At 37.0% G+C, this 19,558-nt stretch overlaps 2 protein-coding genes across 5 annotated transcripts; one reads left to right on the top strand and one right to left on the bottom strand.

Annotated features, from left to right (window-relative positions):
• The first annotated feature begins 62 nt into the window (after nucleotides 1-62).
• Nucleotides 63-4,329, top strand: exosc8 (exosome component 8). Its single transcript, XM_084104168.1, has 11 exons — nucleotides 63-144; nucleotides 294-330; nucleotides 450-513; nucleotides 628-701; nucleotides 777-822; nucleotides 914-1,019; nucleotides 1,194-1,239; nucleotides 1,352-1,448; nucleotides 1,521-1,641; nucleotides 1,802-1,908; nucleotides 4,112-4,329. Exons 1-11 carry the CDS (start codon nucleotides 128-130, stop codon nucleotides 4,228-4,230), a joined length of 834 nt encoding a protein of 277 aa, XP_083960294.1. The 5' UTR covers nucleotides 63-127; the 3' UTR covers nucleotides 4,231-4,329.
• supt20 (SPT20 homolog, SAGA complex component) lies at nucleotides 4,250-18,847 on the bottom strand. Of its 4 annotated transcripts, none has more exons than XM_084104163.1 (24): nucleotides 18,712-18,847; nucleotides 18,180-18,257; nucleotides 17,974-18,009; nucleotides 17,720-17,845; nucleotides 17,467-17,593; nucleotides 17,266-17,369; nucleotides 16,567-16,683; nucleotides 16,425-16,478; nucleotides 16,193-16,332; nucleotides 15,117-15,276; nucleotides 14,386-14,442; nucleotides 14,116-14,187; nucleotides 13,846-14,015; nucleotides 13,603-13,635; nucleotides 12,818-12,920; nucleotides 12,415-12,520; nucleotides 11,337-11,474; nucleotides 10,382-10,655; nucleotides 9,552-9,700; nucleotides 8,864-8,919; nucleotides 8,668-8,784; nucleotides 8,446-8,545; nucleotides 8,004-8,092; nucleotides 4,250-5,106 (listed from the first exon to the last, which is right to left on the bottom strand). In XM_084104163.1, exons 2-24 carry the CDS (start codon nucleotides 18,180-18,182, stop codon nucleotides 4,957-4,959), a joined length of 2,481 nt encoding a protein of 826 aa, XP_083960289.1. In that variant the 5' UTR covers nucleotides 18,183-18,257; nucleotides 18,712-18,847; the 3' UTR covers nucleotides 4,250-4,956. The 4 variants fall into 4 exon arrangements, with proteins under 4 accessions (XP_083960289.1, XP_083960290.1, XP_083960291.1 ...); XM_084104164.1 differs by having other exon boundaries at nucleotides 18,716-18,835; XM_084104165.1 differs by lacking the exon at nucleotides 8,004-8,092.
• Nucleotides 18,848-19,558: the final 711 nt, after the last annotated feature.

The raw sequence follows: 19,558 nt of genomic DNA on the forward strand, positions 1-19,558 counted from the left end.
CAGCGGGCGAAGAAAGCGCAGAGCGGCGGATTTAAAACAGCACTAGCGCCCCCCACTGGAGCGGAGGACGGGAGATTCAACTCTTTACGTCACTGCAGGTTTCTTTCACGTGGTGCCTCTAAACATCATGGCGGCTGGTTTCAAGTAAGTCAATTACAATATAGCGTGAATTACTTATGTAGATTTTATCTGAATAACTAATAATTATTTAATATACTTGAGGTTTTCAGGACAGTGAGATTGTGATTTCGCTGTATTTAACGTAAATATTGAGTGTGTGTTTTGTTTTTTAGAACCGCAGAGCCTCTTGAATATCACAGGAGCTTTTTGGTGAGTTAATCAACGTTTTGATTTCTGTCAGCTATAAAGTTGAATCAGTGTTATTATAACACAGTTAATAATGTTGATCTAATAACCAATTATCTTAATTATCTTATAATATTCAACAGAAAGAAAACTGTCGTCCAGATGGAAGAGAATTGGGAGAGTTTAGACCCACAACCTTAAATATTAGTAAGTATTAGATGCATATTATAAAATAACACATTCAAATGTTCAGAACAATTTTCAATGCTTTAGAAGTACAGAGGTGTCATTAGATATAATTGGGTAAACGTGTCTTTCCAGGCTCCATATCTACAGCCGATGGATCCGCAATGGTGAAAATTGGAAACACCACAGTAATCTGTGGGATAAAAGCTGTAAGAATCATTTTTATTTTCCGAAAAGCTATGATATTGCGGTGGATAATTAAGTTACAGCATTATTTCTCGCAGGAATTAACTACACCACCCTCTGATGCTCCAAATAAAGGATATATAGGTAAATGTAAATTATGACTGGGTAACTGACAAATGTTATACATTGGGGTGTTGAATGAAATTTGGAATTGAGTTCCTCTTTGGTCTCCAAGTCCCAAATGTAGATCTGCCTCCACTGTGCTCGTCTAGATTCAGACCCGGACCACCAGGAGAACAGGCTCAGGCAGCCAGCCAATTTATCGCAGATGTCATTGAGAGGTACAGTTCAAGAAAACATTTCTTTGTGGGTTAAAGCAACGTGATTGGTTCTCAAAAAAGAGGGAAAATGTATTCCTTATAAATTTTAGCAAGCCTGCAAATAATGTTGGTCAAGCCAAAACATTATTATTATTATTATTACTTAATTCTTGTTTATTCTCTTCTCTTTTGCAGTTCAGATTTAATAAATATGGAGGAATTGTGCATTGAAAAAGCTAAGGTAAGATATAAATATAATGTTAATATTAGAATCTTTAATAAATATACTCTAAAAATACCATAACATTGCTCATTTAAAAATCTTTGCATTTCATTTATCACTTATTTTCTAGCTTTGTTGGGTGCTGTACTGTGATATTATGTGTTTGGATTATGATGGGAACTTACTTGACGCCTGCATCATAGTTTTGCTGGCAGCTTTAAAGAACGGTGAGCACTTCATCTGAATATAACATCCTCCTGCTGTTATGATGACTAATAAACACATTTCCAATTTCTCAGCCCAACTTCCTGAAGTCACTGTAAACAAAGAGACAGACTTAGCAGAAGTTGACATCCAGAAGAAGAGACACTTGAAGATCAGCCGGCACCCAGTTGGCTCATCGTTTGCCGTATTTGATGAGTAATTAACATATTTCGCTATTACACAACATGCTATTTAGTTTAGCTAAATTAACTTAATCATTAAAAACGAGAACACTGGTCTCAGATCAATATAAAATTATTTAGAAATGACACAAGAATGAGTTCACAGACACTTTTTCCATTTCCTCCTTTCGCAGTTCCATCATCATCGTCGACCCCACAGCGGAAGAGGAAAGCTTGTCTACAGCATTAATGACTGTGGTAACAGACGAGGAGGATCGACTCTGTGCCGTCCACAAACCAGGTGAACATCAAGACATTTGACACAAAACTGCAGGTTATTTACAGCATCAGGGATGCAATATCATCGGGGTGAAAAAGGCAACATTATGGAAGCTTGTTTCCACCATGGAATAAAAAAAAGGTAATTGTGACTTTTTATCTCACAAATCTGACTTTTTCCTGCAATTGTGAGTTTCTCTCACGATTCGTACTTTATAACTTGCAATTGTGAGTTTATATCTTACAATTCTGAGTTGCGAGAAAAAAAGTTAGAACTGTGAGAATCTCAGAATTGCTAAAAAATAAAACCAGAATTGCGAGATATAAACACGGAATTTCAAGAAAAAAAAGTTAGAATGTGAGAATTTTGGGTTGCTTACGGAAGAGGATTAGGGCCAAGCAAAAATAAAAAAATAAAACCATCTCGAGATTAAAGTCATTATAATGCGAGATTAAACTTGTTAAATTTCGAGAAAAAAAGTCGAAATACAATCTTGGGTATAAACTCATTAAATATCGAGAATAAAGTCGTGTTTCGAGAAAAAACTCATTAAATTTCGAGAAAAAAAACTCGAAATACAATCTTGAGAATAAACTCATTAAATTTCGAGAATAAAGTCTGTGTTTCGAGAAAAAAAGTCGAAATGAAATGTAGAGAATAACGCATTCGATCAGTGTTCATTGCATAGCCTACTGATAGAGGACATGGCAGAGTTGGATCACTTAGTCAAGCTATATTTTAGACTTTCTTTCAGTAACAAAGAATAGAACATTCTTAGGTCTAGGTCGGCTAGGTCTTTTTAGAAGAAAAAATCAGTCCAATTTGCGCGATGTACTCGCTTTTGTCCAACATGAAATTCATTGAGGTTTCGTGGTTTCCCAGGATACCATAAGACGCATTATTAAACTTGTTGATCCTCAAGGTGTGGAATTTCGATGAAGGAGACGCTTGAGAAGACGCCAGTACACTTGCGCTGGCCCTAATACACTCTGGCATATGGACAGCTATGATAAATGAAAACCGTACGGCATTGCCATTAATGGCTGTAGATGGTTACAGTCGTTACATTCTGTGGATGGAGGCGTACACAACCAACAACGATTAATAATGCGTCTTATGGTATCCTGGGAAATCGCGAAACCTCGATGAGGTTGATATCAGTAGGCTATGCAATGAACACTGATCGAATGCGTTATTCTCTACATTTAATTTCGACTTTTTTTCTCGAAACACAACGACTTTATTCTCGAAATGTAATGTTTATTCTCAAGATTGTATTTCGACTTTTTTTCTCGAAATTTAACGAGTTTAATCTCGCATTATAATGACTTTAATCTCGAGATGGTTTTATTTTTTTATTATTGCTTGGCCCTAATCCTCTTCCGTAGTTGCTAGATCAGAATTACTAGAGATATAAACGGAATTGTGAGATAAAAAGTTGGAATTTTGAGAATCCTGGGTTGCTAGAAATAAAGTCAGAATTGCAAGAAAAATGTTAGAATTGTGTTAATTCTATTTGCTAAAAAATAAATTTAGCGATTTGCTAAAAATAAAATCAGGATTGCGAGATATAAAACACGGAATTGCAAGAAAAAAGTTTGAATTTTGAGATAATCTTGGGTTGCTAGATCGTATCAAAGTCAGAAATGTGATAAAAGTCGAAATTGCGAGATATAAACTCAGAATTACAAGATACAAAAAAAATATTCCATCAGGGAAACAAGCTTCCATTTAACAAAGAGAGAGCATAGCAGCAATTTTGGCATTAAGTTATAAGGAAAAACTCCCCCTTGACTATATTTAGTCAAATTATACTACATTTAGCTTTGGATAAAAGCGTCTGCCAAATGCATTAATATAAATGAAATGCTATTGTACTGTAAAATAATGAGTAATTAATAATAATAGAATTTTATTTAATTAATGTCTTAATTTCTTTGCTTTCAAACACCAAACCATAGAGCTTTTATTTTGGCAGAAAAATTGCAGAAGACCTCAAAGCTTCTCTTTTGTTGACCAAAAAAATGTATAAACGATTCTCATATCAAAAACAAAATCATCAAATCTACATGCATCACATAAATGACCTATTTTGGATCCAAAGTGTCACTTTGTCAAAGGTGTCAAGATTGTAGAGGAGTATCACCTGATTTAATTTTTTTGGTCTAGATTTGGTTGAATATTATTTGTAGATTTAAAAACAAATATAAATGCTTTGCTTTAGGTGGGACGTCGTTATCCGGTGAGAAACTACAACACTGCATCAATCGAGCCATAACGAGAAACAAAGAGATCAGCAAACTAGTGGACAAAGTCATTGGGAGCATGAAGACGACGAAATAAACACACACACAGTCGTGACATTTTTATCTAAAAGTTGTATTTTTCACTGTCAATATATACTTTCTTTTTTTATCACAATAAAACTGCCGACAAAGATCATTTACAAAAATTCTGCCTCAGTGTTCAGAAATGTCATCCACTCACATGGTTTAGATTTTTTTTTCTCCATAAGAATATACATCAACTCCCCCCCTCAGTATAACAAAATGCCATTTTAAAATGTGCCATATAAAAACCGCACATGTAATTGCATGCTGGGACAAGGCAGCCCATCATTCTGACATCCAGCAGTAGAGAGAGGGTTTTCTCATAATGGTAAAGTTGAGCAAAAGGTGATTGAGGCACATCTGTACGGCCCTTATTAGTGTGCGTAGGGTCCACCCTCTCGAGCCGGACAGGCTCTCGTTGAAAGGGCCATTTGGAAGGAGAATAAAGACAGCATGCCGTAGGGAACCCTACAAGAAGAATTGTCTCATTTCATGTCTTGTATTTCTTTAAAAAATATGGTAATACTCTAAGGTCCCCTGCTCTAAATGTCCTCGATGTAACACGAATAGTCCTCTGGCCTGAGGTCAGGTGGGTAACTCCTGCACCCCTATGAACGTAAAATTTTTTTTTTTTTTACTTTAGTCCGGTTGAGCCACAATCAGTCCATAAAATGCTGTGGATCAAGCACAGTGGCGTTTGCTGACGTCCTCACGGTGGGTTAGTGGACGGGGCCGGAGGTCATGATTTGGGGAGGGGCTGTGGCGTGCTGCGTTTCCTCTTACTTCTTGGCTGGTTGACGGAATGTTGCCGTGGCAGCGCCGACTGTGCCGCCGCCCCCACTGCCATACCCATTTGCTGCTGTTGCATTTGGTGCTGCAAGAATTGCAACTGTGCGAAAGGGAAAGTAACGGATAATGAATTTGTGCCGTTAAAAACGTACCAAGAGTCTCCCCTCACAGCAGCTGTGTCTCAGAAGCATTTCCTACATGTAGCCAAGGAGTTCAACGTTACGACGATCATCAAACTGACACCCTCTAAATAGTACAATTGAAATAATGTGGAATATTAAATAATTATTTAATTGTTTTAAAGAGACATACACTACTGTTCAAATGTTTTTTTCTTTTCTTGAAAGGAATTAATACTTTTATTCAGCAAGGACACATTAAATCGACCAAAAGTGACAGTAAAGAAATTTAAAATGTTATATATAAAATATATATATTGCAAATAAATGCTATTCATTTGAACTTCATATTCAAATAATCCTGAAAAAAAGGTCACAGTTTCCATAAAAATATTAAACAGCATGACTGTTTTGAATATTGATTAAATGAAGCAAATCATCATATTAGAATGATTTCTGAAGGATCATGTGACCATGAAGACTGGAGAAAAGATGCTGAAAATTCAGATTTGCATCACAGGAATAAATTACATTTTAAAGTAAGAAAAACAGTAAAAATAAGAAAAATGTTTCACAATACTAATGTTCTTACTGTATTTTTATCAAATAAATGCAGCCTTCATTTACAAAAATCTCACCTTAAACTTTTAAACAGTAGTGTATATTGTGCTTGCATATTCATTTTCTTTTAAAAAGATGAGTTAATGCCCTTAATATTATTGTAAAATTTGGGATGCACCAATATTAAAAATCTAGTCGATAAGCTAATAATTATTTTCAAGTTCTGTAGTGATAACAGACAAATGGCAAAAGACAGATAAATTCTATTAGGTCTAAAATAAAACTATCAACTTAAATCATATTAAATGCTACAAGTGAATTTAGGCATCACATTATTATGAATGTACAGTATTAAAAAAAAAAGAAGTTAATTTTGAGATTTGCTAAAGATGACATTTAACAGTGTAACTAAATTAGTCATGTTTTTAAAGATGGACAGCAAAGGTAATCTAATGGGAAATGAGCATGCACTAGCAAATATCCAATATCGACAGATCCTGATAAAACATCTCTACCATCATCTGATAACTGATATGGTTATAATATATTGCATCCCTATCTCTAATTTGGAAAATCCCTTTAGATAGTAATGTACATTGTATACAGTATTACATGCTTAACATGTTTGTGTCGCCCCTCCCGTTGGCTCAGATAATGAAAGAGTTTCAACTAAAGCAGAGCTGCTGAAGGGAAACCACCATTCTTTAAAACCGCAGTGAAAATGGAAGCAACACGCTGGACAGACATCGAAGTGTTTGCAGAAGCTGGGTGAGGCAGAAAGAGGGAGGAATGGTACATTCAATGGGGAAATAATGGGAACGACAAACTGTGAAGAACAGGAAAGGATCAAGCAGTAGTGATGGAAAAGGAAGGCGGTAAATGTAAAAGTGCAATGCAGCTGTTGTTTTGTCAGCTATGCTGTATTACACACACACACGCTCTTGTTTGGTGTCAGTAAGACAGCAACTTCAACTCGCATCTCAGCTTGGACTAATGCAAGGGTTTGGCTGTTACTGGTCAGATGTGTGTGATGGATAACACAAGCACAACACAAATTAGTCATGCTTATCAGTGAAACTGATGAATCCTTCTAAATAAGACATTTATGAAGTTTTGAAATATATCTCAATTGCTATAAAAACATGCTTCAAGCTGCTGTTAAGAGATATGCCACAAGCTCAACGTTATATGCAAAGATGTTGGTAAAGGCTTAGACAAGAATGGTTACTCAAGCACGGCAAGCTTTACACACTGGTCAGAAGTTGCCAGGAAAGAAACTATTGATGTGATAAACAGTGTTTAGCTGTGTAGTCTTGAGCATTTAATCTAAAGAATGAATGCATAGACATCATATAACAGACTGATCCACAGTCTTGCACCAGACCTTTGAACTCAATGTTAACTCAATTGTGATTTTGTCCTTAGATGTCGCTATATTGTACACACTACTGTTCAAAAGTTTGGGGTCGGTAAGAGATAAAAAAAAAAAAAAAGAAATTAACACTTAAATAAATTGATCAAAAGTGAGGGTGAAGACACATTGTTAGAAAATCACGTTTATGTAAAAAATCATAGTGATACTTCATGTTTTTGTGGAAACCATTGTTTTCAACACTGATAATAATAAGAAATGTTTCTTGAGCACCAAACCATTATATTAGAATGATTTCTGAAGGATCATGTGACACTGAAGACTGGAGTAATGATGCTGAAAATGTAGCTTTGCCATCACAGGAATAAATTACATTTTAATTTATATTAGAATAGAAAAGTTATTTTAAGTTGTAATAATATTTCACAATATTACTGTTTTTACTGTATTTTTGATCAAATAAATGCAGCCTTGGCGAAAAGAGACTTCTTTCAAAAATTACAGACCCCAAACTTTTTTGAAAAAAGAAAAAAACATTAAAAATTATTTTAAAAATATATATTTTTTCAACCTTTAGATATTTTAAGCTGATAATTATACGTTTTATAATTGTGTAATGTAACGTATTTCAGAGTGTAACAATATTCAACCAGGGGGAAAAAGTAGGGCGGCACTTTATTTAATCCATTGAGAACTGATTGGTTTATAAAAAGTAGGTGCGTACAATGTGCGTAAGTGATGTCAGCCAGAAGCTGTTTCAGAGCTGGAACAAGTTTTTATAATTTGATGACGTTGGAATAAAATTAATTGACAAACCATGCACAATAAGACCAGAAAGGTGTTTTAAGACAGTAAATAGGGCCGGTTTTGAATTCATGTCAAGAGTTCAAAGGTCAGTCTGATATACACGTCTATGGGTGGATGAGGTCAAAGTTGCTGCATTACTTGGATCTGTGGCTGGTGCTGTTGCTGGAGCCTCGGGGATGGTAGGCTGGGCCCGGACCCCTCCAGACCACAACCCAGCTGGGACAGCACTACCACGGACAGAGGGGTGGGGTGGAGGAGGAGGAGGAGGAGGGGAGAGAGAAAGAATAGGGTGGGGAGGGAGGTAACAGGAAATAAAAGGTAGAATGTAGCAAAAAGGAAAAGTGGCATCCACCATCATGTTAATCAAATGACAAACCAAATAGTCAAAAAAACAGCTCTGATTAACTTCGACTGATCTACGTTGAGATTAGTATGACACACTACAAAATCTAAATTCATTAGTATGTCTACTCGCTGTGTTAGTGTCTGTTAGAGATATCTGGACTAGAGATGTACTTGAATAACAGTAAGAGGAGTAGCAGAGAAATGAAATGCATGTATCCGGTGCATGAGTCTGTACCTGCTGCCTGAGGGGACATGAATCCCCCCACTCCGGTGAGATTGATGACTGCCGTCTGTTGCGCGGTCAGTCCCTGTTCTGTCGTCAGACCCGGGTCAGCCTGATGCAAGAGGACAACTGAATTACTATTCAGATTTTCACTCTATTAGTTAATCCTCCGCATCACGAGATTACTAGAATAAGGAAAGTGGTGTAAAATGATGGACACTGTGTCTAACTCACAGACTCCCCCTGCTGCTGGGGGCTGGATGTGGCCGACTGGCTGCTCTGCTGTTGAGGGGAGAACTGAGACAACTGCTGCTGCTGTAGAGAGTTAAAAATCAGAGGTCCCGTAGGGAGCTGAAAGAAAGCGAAACACAAAAATAATGAGAGAATCATCTCTACAAAACCCATTACATTACAGCAAAAGCGCCCTCACCTGAAGAAGGTTGAGCGGTCGCAGTCCCGGGCTGTTGTTCAGGCCAAAAGGCCCACCTGCAGGGACAACATTAACATTTTAATAGGGGTGTCACAATATATCACAATACAAAAATGCAACAATATTTATCGTGGATAGTGACAATATGTATTGTTCACCAAAAATAAAAATTACTGTGTGAGTTGTCAGAGTTTTAGAGTCAGTACTACAATAAACTATAATGTTGAACATAATGTATAATAATGCAATGGGGAAATATTTGTGTCCTGATAATGCCAAATGTATCATGTTACCAGTAAAAAGTGGCCTACATTATTTTAAATATATCTAGCCAGTGACCAAGTGCAAGCATATTCAGCTAAAATAATTCTGTATTTTCAGCTTCAGAATCATGATTATTTTTATTCTGGGGTCACCATTGTCCTGTGCATTGGGTTACCAGCACCAAGTCCAAGCCTTTTCATTTACACCCACAATTTAATACCAAATTTAGCATTTTAATCAACAGTTCATTTTCTTGTTAACCTTTTTTTTATACTATCCTTATTGTATCATGAGATGTATCGATTCGTGACATGAGAGTATTGTTACACCCCTACGTTTTAATCTTCACAATAGTGACGGATAACTTGTAAAAGTCACTGATGAACATCTGACCATGCAGGGAGCAAATGACGGAGACGTTTACCTGCTGGAGCTGCAGGCTGCATGGAAGGCAGAGCTCCAGACATGAGACCACCAGAGGGCAGAAGTCCACTCAGGGGTATACCAGACGCCAGGGTCCCAGGACTACAACCCAGCATCGGGTTAGAACCGCTCATCAGGGTCTGTGGACTGCTGTGTGTAAGAGAGGTTCAGCCGGGTGAATATAATAGTCACTTTGCAATTGTTGCTTGTCAGACTGTATGAACATGATCCCTGCTGTAAGCCATGTCCCACAGTATGATCTCAACAATGGTCAATGTCGGGCTGTACGACAGTCAAAAATGGACAAACGCACGAAAACTCATTTGGAGTTTTACATCATCAAACCATGACACATTCGGTGACTGAGCTGCATGCATGATGTAAATGGTGGCTAGCGACGAAAAACAATCTCTAGCGTTAATGTTGGTCATGTCTTGTCTTTAAAAGAAAAATAGAAGAAAGAAGAATAATAGAAAAAGAAGAAGAATAGAAGAATAAGAAAAACACTATGTGTGTGCATCAAGTGGTGGTTTGTTGTTGTTGCACTAATTGCGTCATTAGATTCTGCGCTCCTATTGGTATTTGATTTGACGTTTTCATAGAAAATTCACTGCAGGACTGTGCGTCAAATCATGCTATGCCATGCAATGGTCATCAATCGACTGTCGGCAAACATGTCAAACTAGCGATCAAAGACTACAGATTTTAGCCTAGGATCTGAGGAATATTTTAGGATTTGCTAAATTTGTCTAAGACGGCCAAATTGTGGATGAAATCATACAGTGTGCACCTGGCTTTAGTCAAATAAAAAAATTTTTTCATGTCACTTACCAAACTGGGCCCACCACATTGATGAAGTTCAGCCCTGCAGGGTTGGTCATGACCTGTGAAGATGTGGTGCTGGACGTGGGCAGGGGAATAGTCATGACGGGCAGGGCCATCTGCTGCTGGGTGAAGGGAGTCAGCAGGGTAGGTTGCTGTGGGAGGGTGGGGTCCTGAGGGGTGGGCGTTAATGAGGGCGTGACACCCTGAACGTCGGCAGGGTGTGGCGTAGAACACGGCGTGTTGGTGGGTGTGGGTGTAGCGGGCTTGGGAGTACCTGATCCTATGGATGACAATCAGAGGAAAAAGAGGGTTGAAAAATTCATAAATATATGGCTAGCAAGTGACGCATCAGCAGGCAGTGACAGGACTGCATGTATAAAAAAAAAATACAGGCTACGAATTTTCACCAGATGGCTTAAATGGCAAAATTTGGAAAGAATTAATCATTCTAGAGTGAAGTAGGGTAATTTTATTGTTTTCTGCATATCTTTTTTTTTTTTAAAAAGCTTAAAAATTACTTTTAACTCAAAAGAGTTTTTAATGGCAAAATCCGTTTTGGGCAGAATGATTTAGGAAAAGCTTCACTGTAACAAAAGGTTTTTATACAAAAAGTTAAATAAAACAAAGATTATTGGAGTAAATTATTGTAATAATATTTTAGTCTTTCTACTTGGTCCACATTCTCACCCAATTTAATAAGACTATATAATTATAATTATGATTTTTTCTTGTGTGTGATTATTATTAAATAAAAATTTGAAGCAAACTAAAAAATATATATTGTAATAACACTATTGTACTATAAAATAAAAATGTGAATAATACAACTCATTTTACTTTACTTTACAATTTGACAATCGCACTAAGCCATATTGCCATATCGATTTTTTTTGGATATATCATGCGGCCCTGGTCAGTAACAGCTTTGTGGTTGTGGATGGAGAGATACTCAGTTACTCACTCTGCATGGGCGAGAGAGCAGCAGGCGACAGCAGGCTAAGCTCCATGGAGTGTTTCCGGGAGAGCGACTGATTCTTCGAGGGTGGAGGAGTTGGGCACTTGAGATGGCCGCTGGAGGCCTGTGTACTGTACAGGTTTCCTAGACAACAGGACAGAGTGTTTGTTTGTACACTTTTTAAAGTGGAGAGACAAAAACATTCTGTGACAGACAGAAAGAAGGGAATGAGATCAAGACCTGACCCGACTTTCATGAATCAATAGACTGGTTCTTGTGAAAACTCCAACATGCTGCATAACACGAGAATGAACCTCATTGGTTCTCGCATGTCAAACTATCATGCTTGAGCTTCAATTTACCATAACTGGTGTGTGTTGATGAATGTTAAATGTTTTATGAATTTAAATTTTTGGGTGAACTAAGTAACCCTTTAACAACATTCCAATTGTTCAGCTTGACGAAATGTCTCGGCGAAAAAAAACTTTCAGTGGACAAAAACTGCATTAAACAGCTGTCAAAGTTGTGATATGTGAAAATGACGTGATCCAGAACCTTTATACAGTGCATGACATTGTAAAGACTGTAAATCTATTCCTCACAGCCTCGTTTTTATCCGTGTTAACTTCTGTATGTCGTCTAACCTGACTAAGGTCTTTTATAGAGGGGCGCCAGGGATGACATATTTTTTGTGGGCCAAAACCTGGAAATGAATTAGCATTTAAGCACTTCCGGTTCCATCGTTCTCTAGTCAAGGTTTTTCTTTTATGGGCTTTTGGTTGAATGCTTGAAATAAGGTCGGAGGTGAACATGCTCAAGATATTTCACTTTTTATTCTACAATATAAAATACATCAGTAATACCCTCTTGTGATGTTTTAAAAGCTTTTACTTGTCTTCTAAAAGGTGGTTGCTACAAGTGGCTAAATGGGCCAAACAGGTAAACTCATCTACTCACTCGTCCGCTTTCACAGCCCCGTCGTGTTTATAATCACACTTTCAGGGGAACTTTCAGGGAAAATGTTTTAAAACATTTATACACATACATGAACATATAAAATAATCATACATTAAGACTGTCTCACCTGAGGAGGCGCAGGCTGAGCCGGCTGGCAGTTTGATAGGAGGAGGTCTGTGTTTGACACCCTTTCCTAAAACCGAAGACTGGACCAGCGCTGAGAAACCATCAGCCTGCATCAACAACAAATCTTGGATGATGTATGGATGTCATAAAATTTACATTGATTCTTTTTTTCAGGCACATGCAATTGTTTTGGTACCCATTTTCTATATCTGGCACATAAATCTATAATCAATCACTTTTGGGATTGGTTTAGACAGGCAGAAAAAGAGCACATCTGCCTCATATCTGTTTTTCTATAGCATGAACTGCAAAATAAATACATTAGATGATTACAAACCTGATCCAAATCAGATTAAAACCATAGTCGGAACAGTAAGATATATACATCATGCATAGTGTCTCACCTCGTTCTCCCTGGTGGGGGAGAGCTGGCCTTGCGAGTTGTGCAACATCTTCACCTGACACTTCACGTCCCGTTCATACACCTCTTTATACTGCGTCAGAAACCTGCAGCACAGGAATGTTCACATGGTGGCTGAAAACGACCAAGACTAGGATCCTAGAATCCTGACTAGGACCAGGACTAGGAATCACATCACTCCTATTTTGGAGTCCTTACACTGGCTCTCCGTCAGGTTTCATGTTGATTTTTAAATTCTCATGCTTATTTATAAGGCTTTGGTCTGGCAAGTCAATATTTGTCAGAACTCTTAATCCCCCTACATCCCAACGCGAGATCTCCGCTCCTCTGAAGCTGGTCTTTTAACTGTCTCGCCAACTCGTTTAAGATCTATGGGTGATAGGGCTTGCTCTTCACTTGCTCCAAAACTATGGAACTCTCTGCCCTCTGAGATTAGGCAAGCAGAATCTATTAAGTGTTTTTAAATCTACCCTCAAAGCATTTATTTGATTACTTCTAACTATATTTTCTATACCATTTAATTATGGAATTGTTTTGAAAACATATCAGTTATATTTTTTGTGTGTATTGTATATTTGAATGTACTTCTCTTTTATGAATGCTTTTATATTGTTGTATTTTTCTTTTCTTTTTTCTTATTTTTGTGAAGCGTTTTGAGTTTTGAGATGTAACTTTTAAAGGCGCTATAGAAAATAAAGTTTATTATTATTATTATTAAGACCAGAAACCCAACAACACCAAACGACAAAATGAACCTCCCATACTTACCTATCAGCGTCTGTCTTTGAACCTATGAGGAATCTACAAATCACAGAAAAAAGAAAAAAAAGATCAGGTACGTGAGCAAGCAAAACGGATAGTAAAAGTAATTTTCCTGGACACTTCCCCATCTCCCATTGGTTGCATATAAATGTTATGTTTAATATAAGAAAATTGAATATATAACATAATACAAATGTGAAATAAGTACTAAGTAAGTGAAATGCTAAAATGTCATCAGTTGTTTCTTACGGTGGGTGAATGAGGTGTAGGTCTGTGACGTCCTCCTCTGATTTGGAGTCTTTGGCGCTGTAGATTTTCCCGTACACCAGCGGGTCGCCCATAGACTGGAAGATAGTGACTTTTGTTCTTTGAGACTGGCCTCCCATCTCACACTCGAAAATGTAGTCGTCCCTCACGTCCTGTTCAGAGACAAAGACAACATGTCACACAGATAAAACAACATTTTACAGGGTTCATGTACAGTCTAGTTCCTATGTAATATTCACACTATTTTGTTACCTTTGCAGGCCAAACAGTGGGCTGAGTGTCATCTATTTTGACTGAGTTTTCTGCCACTGCATATTTCTCTACCTGAAGGCATAGAGAAAAACTCATTTTCACAGATTTGGCTACAGGACAAAATCTCCAAACATCCCACATCAGAACACTGAAGGCCACAAGACAGTGACATTTATACATTTCAAGTTATTTCTGTGATGAAATATTGTTGGACCTTCAGACAAGAGAGATGATACTGTATGTTCATTTAACTGCATTACAGCAACTCACGTCAATTTCTGCTGGGACGGACAGCTGACAACTGTTCTGTTTCCACATGTCCACACACTACAAGAGAAACAAGAGTGATTTAAACACCTAAAACACCCACTCTAGTGATAAAGATCGATAAGATCTAACCCAAACTCGGAATGAATATTAAGTATTTGTTTAAACATTTGATTAATTTTTTCCATTTTTTAGTTTTAACACTTTTGAAAGATGTCTCTTAATTCTCACCAAGGCTGCATTTATTTAATCAAAAATACAGTAATACTGTGAAATATTATTACAATTTAAAATAGCTGTTTATTCATTTAAAAGAATTGTGGTAAAATGTAATTTATTCCTGTGATGGCAAAGCTGAATTTTCAGCATCATTATTCCAGTCTTCAGTGTCACATGATCCTTCAGGAATTATTCTAATATGCTGATTTGGTGCTCAAGAAACATTTCTTGTTATTAATTTCTTGCTTAATATTTCTGTGGGAAAAAAAGTCTGGATTTTTTAACGAAAGTTTGAAATAACAGCATTTATCTGAAATAGAAATATTTTATAACATAATAAACGTATTTACTGTCACTTTTGATCAATTTAATGCATCCTTGCAGAATAAAAGTAATTTTAAACAATTGTAAGAGACCTAAAACTTTTGAACAGTAGTGTACATATTTTACCAGGTTTTAATTAATTTCCCCAAAATCAGTACAGAAATGAAAACATGTCTGCGTCTTTGACTCACATTCCCAGCTTTGGAGATCTTCAGGTCTATGGAGGGAGCAGGTTTCCTCTCTTTCCTCCTCTGCAGGTAGTCCAGGAGTCGGAGCTGTGGCAGTGCGGGACAGTGGCTCATCATCTCCTGCTGTCTGTTCAGAGCTGCTCGTGAATGCCTCCTAAAACACCTGAGGAGGAGAGAAACATGACTTCCATTAGCATGGAACGATGCATAACTGACATATGACAGATTTGATATTTTGCTTTTAAGTTTTCAGGATCTCTTTGTATCAAATACAACATTCTGAAGCCTTTAACTTTGGTAAAACCACATGAAATGACCCTCTTGTTTAGCTCGTCAGTACAGAGAGACGGATTCGCGTCGGGTTCTTGCACTCAACTCAAGCAGCTAAAAGAACTTCAGCTTTACCGTTTCTGTTGGCTCCACAGAGCGAGGACAAAAGCGCATGTTGGTGAAAAAAAAAAACGCACATTCCTTTAAGTCTCAACAGTACAATGAGAGATCATAACAGCAGTGGGTTTTCAGTTCACAGGTGGTGACTAACCACAAACACACAATAAAAGATCTACTCTGTGCACGTCTACATAAGCTCTGTGGGTATGTGAAAAATGCAGTTATTAACTATCATGCTGTACACTGAACAGCACTACACTTCCATTTTTTGAAAGAAATTGATACTTTTATTTAGCAAGGACGCATTAAATTAAATCAAAAGTGACAGTCAAATTTTTCTAATAGATTTCTATTTCAAATGCTGTTCTTTTGAACTTATTATATTATATTCATTAAAGAATCCTAAAATTTGTATTGTGGTTTCAACAAAAATTTAAAGCAGTTTTCAACATTGATAATAAGAAATGTTTCTTGAGCACCGAATCAGCATATTAGAATGATATCTATGCGACAGTGAAGACTGAAGTAATGATGCTAAAAATTCAGCTTTGCCATCACAGGAATAAATTACATTTTAAAATATACTCAAATATGAATGCACCCCTGGTGAGAACAGGAGACTTTAATCAACTTTTTGAACAGTATTGTATACAAAAAGCAGAACGCATTTGAATGTAAAGCTGCGTCACCGTTTCATGGATCGTGTGTTCATCTTCTGTTTGTTGTAGAGCAGACGGTTGGTAGCGCAGCTGACAGAGATGGAAGGGTCCAGACACAGAGGCTCTGCTGTAGCGAGAATCAACTGACTCTCCAGCTGAAGTTTATCATCCTATAAACACATTCAAAACACATGAGAACTGATGCCTCCTCCAAACTGAGCTGTGAATCTGTCACTTTTAATGCTCTATGCAGTCGCGTCACCTGCGTCCACTTGTGGTGATCACTTGTCATAGCATGAACGTCACAGATCAGGGTCTGGTGAAGAGAAGAGACACAGCTTAGTAAAAATACTCATCTCAAGTTTCTCAGAGACTGCTGGTCATGGATCAGGACTGTTACTGACCTGCATAGTGGGTCTCAGCAGGATGTGCCGGCTCTGGTAGGAGGGCATCTTTGCATTTCCAGACTGTCTGTAGTCCCTGACCTCGGCTATGACACAGCCACAGTGGAATATGTTCACCTGACAGAACAAAAGCAGAAAAACAAAACTAAGCCACTGCATGTAATAATGTAGGCTAATGAAATTAAAATTACACATTGAATCAATTCTGCACCAGTGTTATTTTAGCATTATTTATATACTACAATAGTATTTTTTTCAAAGTTTTAATTTATTTTTATATTTTCAGTTGTTTTATTTTTATTTTATTTTAAGATTTGTTATGTGCTTTTTGTCATTTCTATTAGTTTTGAGACTTTCTTAATATTTCTATTAAGCTTTAACTTATTTTTGTGTAATTATAGTTCTTCAACTGAAACATTTTAATTTAGTTAACACAATATTTATATTTTACATTATTTCAGCTTTATTCTAATTAAGAAACACTATTTAATAATAGTTTTAGTTAACAATAACAACACTGTTATGAACTTTATATAGGGCAGGTAATTTTAATGGAAAATAAAATATAAATATATAAAAAAAAAATAAAAAAAAAGTTAAAATAAATTGTCAGGGCAGATTTTTCAAGTGCATAAAAGGAAATGGAAAAATACATGAAGAAATTACACATTAAAAAAATAGTTCAGTGATGCTACTAACCTGTGATTTTTCTAGAAGGTCTACAAGGATGGGCGGCAGCTCCTCAGCATCCAGGTACTCCAGTAACTCTCCTTCTTCATAGCGAAGTCGGATTGTTTCTGAATCTTATAGATCGGGATAAAAACATCAGCTCGAGCAAGGGTTTATTAACAAGCAGCATGATGAGCTAAGCATAATACACAAATAAAAAGCAGACAGTACCAGATCCATTTTTTCCTCTAAGCATAAGCGAATATCCTTCATTGGCAGGGTACAGGTTGACCACCAGACATGAGACTGACTCCTGTGAGACCAGTTTCTCTAGTAGATTCACATTTCTCCTCAGTTTCTACAGAAAGAGGGCAGTAAGGACTTTGTTATTTATATACACACACATATTCAATCTGTAATATCATTCCACGATAGTTACTGTAAAACATAAATGTGTTTGTGTGTTATGGCGGGTGAAGATTACCTTCAACTCTGGTTCTTTTTCACACTCTTCAATGTACAATTCATAAAGTTTCTGATATAAGGATTTCCTTCCGCTCGAGGACGATCGTCTCTTTGCTGGTCGCTGACGAGCACTTTCAACAATGTACTAAACAAGACATAATGTCATAGTAGAATAGAAGAATACATTATTGCCATATGAACAGATATCATGGATACAAAATAAACACTAAATTGTACAGTATAAAACAACACAGAAATAAGTTAAAAGTATACCTCAGCCCGATCCAATGCATATTCTAGGACTTGTTGCTGTGGAAGAAAGATAAATGAAAATGCATAACATTAGAGGCAGGGCAAATCTCTCATATTGTACAAACAAGTCAGTGAAAATGTCAAATATTATCAAATCAATGTCATAATATTAAATAAAACCCAATCCTGTTATAAATACATCATTAAACCAAATCTGAAGTTCTTACCATCGTGGTTGCTGTGTGACAGGAGGCGATGCTGTGTTACACCAACACTGTCACCTCCACAAACACACCATTCAAGCCCTGAGATCAGAGAGACCGTTCAGAAACACACTCCACGCGTGCATTTATCTGTCAGCTGACAGTTGTCATTAAGAACTTAACCCCAGACATCCAATGACAAGTGTATGAAAGCGAATAAACAAAGTACGAGACATGGACTCAGCTCATTAAGACAGTTATGCATCTGTGTGTTTATATGCAATCACAACATCTGGTAAACAAATGTAGTGAAATTCAGAAGGATGATGACAAAGTATGTGTTAAAGGATGCAATGGCAGTAAATATCATGCATTCATGAAATGCAGAGGAATATTATGCCAGAAGAAGAAGACAAACTTCAGCACTGGAGCTCCAGCAAACGACAGACTGGCTAACCACAGCTAACAGCTCACTTAAAATGCACAAACCCACACAACACGACCACCTGACAGAGCGGGGCATAACGTGACAATGGCGACAAACATTGAAACTGACTTGCCAATCGAGTTGCATCACCACAGGTAGGAAATCCAAAGCAAGAAGCGGAATAAATGTTCCAGTGCCTTCAATGAAAAAAACTCACAGCAGCCATTTTGTTCCAGTGTAACAACAAAATCCAAACTTCCGGTGTGCGCGCGTGTTGAAGGCGGAACCAAAGAGCTGCAGCGCGGAACCGCTCAAAAATGTTAAACAAAAAAGCATTTCTGTTCACGATATCAAAAATTCACCCTGGTAAACAAACAGAGTTCTCTCCGAAATACCAAAGTTACAGATATTGTTTCGACATTAAAACGGCGGTAACTTGGTCAAGCCACCTATGTCATCAGAAAATAGAGAAATGGCAAACAAAATGACACAAACATTCTGTGGGGGGATCAGTAATAAATTATGGGATACAGTATATGTGGCAAAATGCAGAGCTCGGTCTTTAATGTCTATCTTATCAACAAATCAGCAAACATTTAAATGATCTAAATAATACATTATTATAAACAACAATAATTTAATTATTATTGTTATTAAAGGGTTAGCTCACCTACAAATGACAATTCTGTCATCACTTACTCACCCTCATTTTGTTCCAAACCTGTGTGAGTTTCTATCTTCTGTTGAACACAAAAGAAGATATTTTAAAGAATGATGGTAATCAAACAGTTGACAGCACTGACTTACCAAAAAAGGACTATGAAAGTAAATGCCACCAGACAACCGCCTGGATACCAACATTCTTCAAAATATCTTCTTTTGTGTTCAACAGAAGAAAGACACTCATACAGGTTTGGAACAAAATGAGGGTAAGTGATAACAGAATTTTCATTTTTGGGTGAAATATCCCTTTAAT

The sequence above is a fragment of the Abramis brama genome, assembly GCF_963993115.1.
Source record: "Abramis brama genome assembly, chromosome: 25".
Taxonomy (NCBI): Eukaryota; Metazoa; Chordata; class Actinopteri; order Cypriniformes; family Leuciscidae; genus Abramis; species Abramis brama.

What these genes read in the sequence shown, in the direction of transcription:
- supt20 (XM_084104163.1), bottom strand. An exon ending in TGCTGAGACCCACTATGCAG is followed by an intron (nt 16,479 to 16,566) that starts GTCAGTAACAGT and finishes TCTCTTCACCAG; the next exon opens with ACCCTGATCTGTGACGTTCA. An exon ending in CCGTCCCAGCAGAAATTGAC is followed by an intron (nt 14,188 to 14,385) that starts GTGAGTTGCTGT and finishes CTATGCCTTCAG; the next exon opens with GTAGAGAAATATGCAGTGGC.
- exosc8 (XM_084104168.1), top strand. An exon ending in AATATCACAGGAGCTTTTTG is followed by an intron (nt 331 to 449) that starts GTGAGTTAATCA and finishes AATATTCAACAG; the next exon opens with AAAGAAAACTGTCGTCCAGA. An exon ending in TCCAAATAAAGGATATATAG is followed by an intron (nt 823 to 913) that starts GTAAATGTAAAT and finishes TTGGTCTCCAAG; the next exon opens with TCCCAAATGTAGATCTGCCT.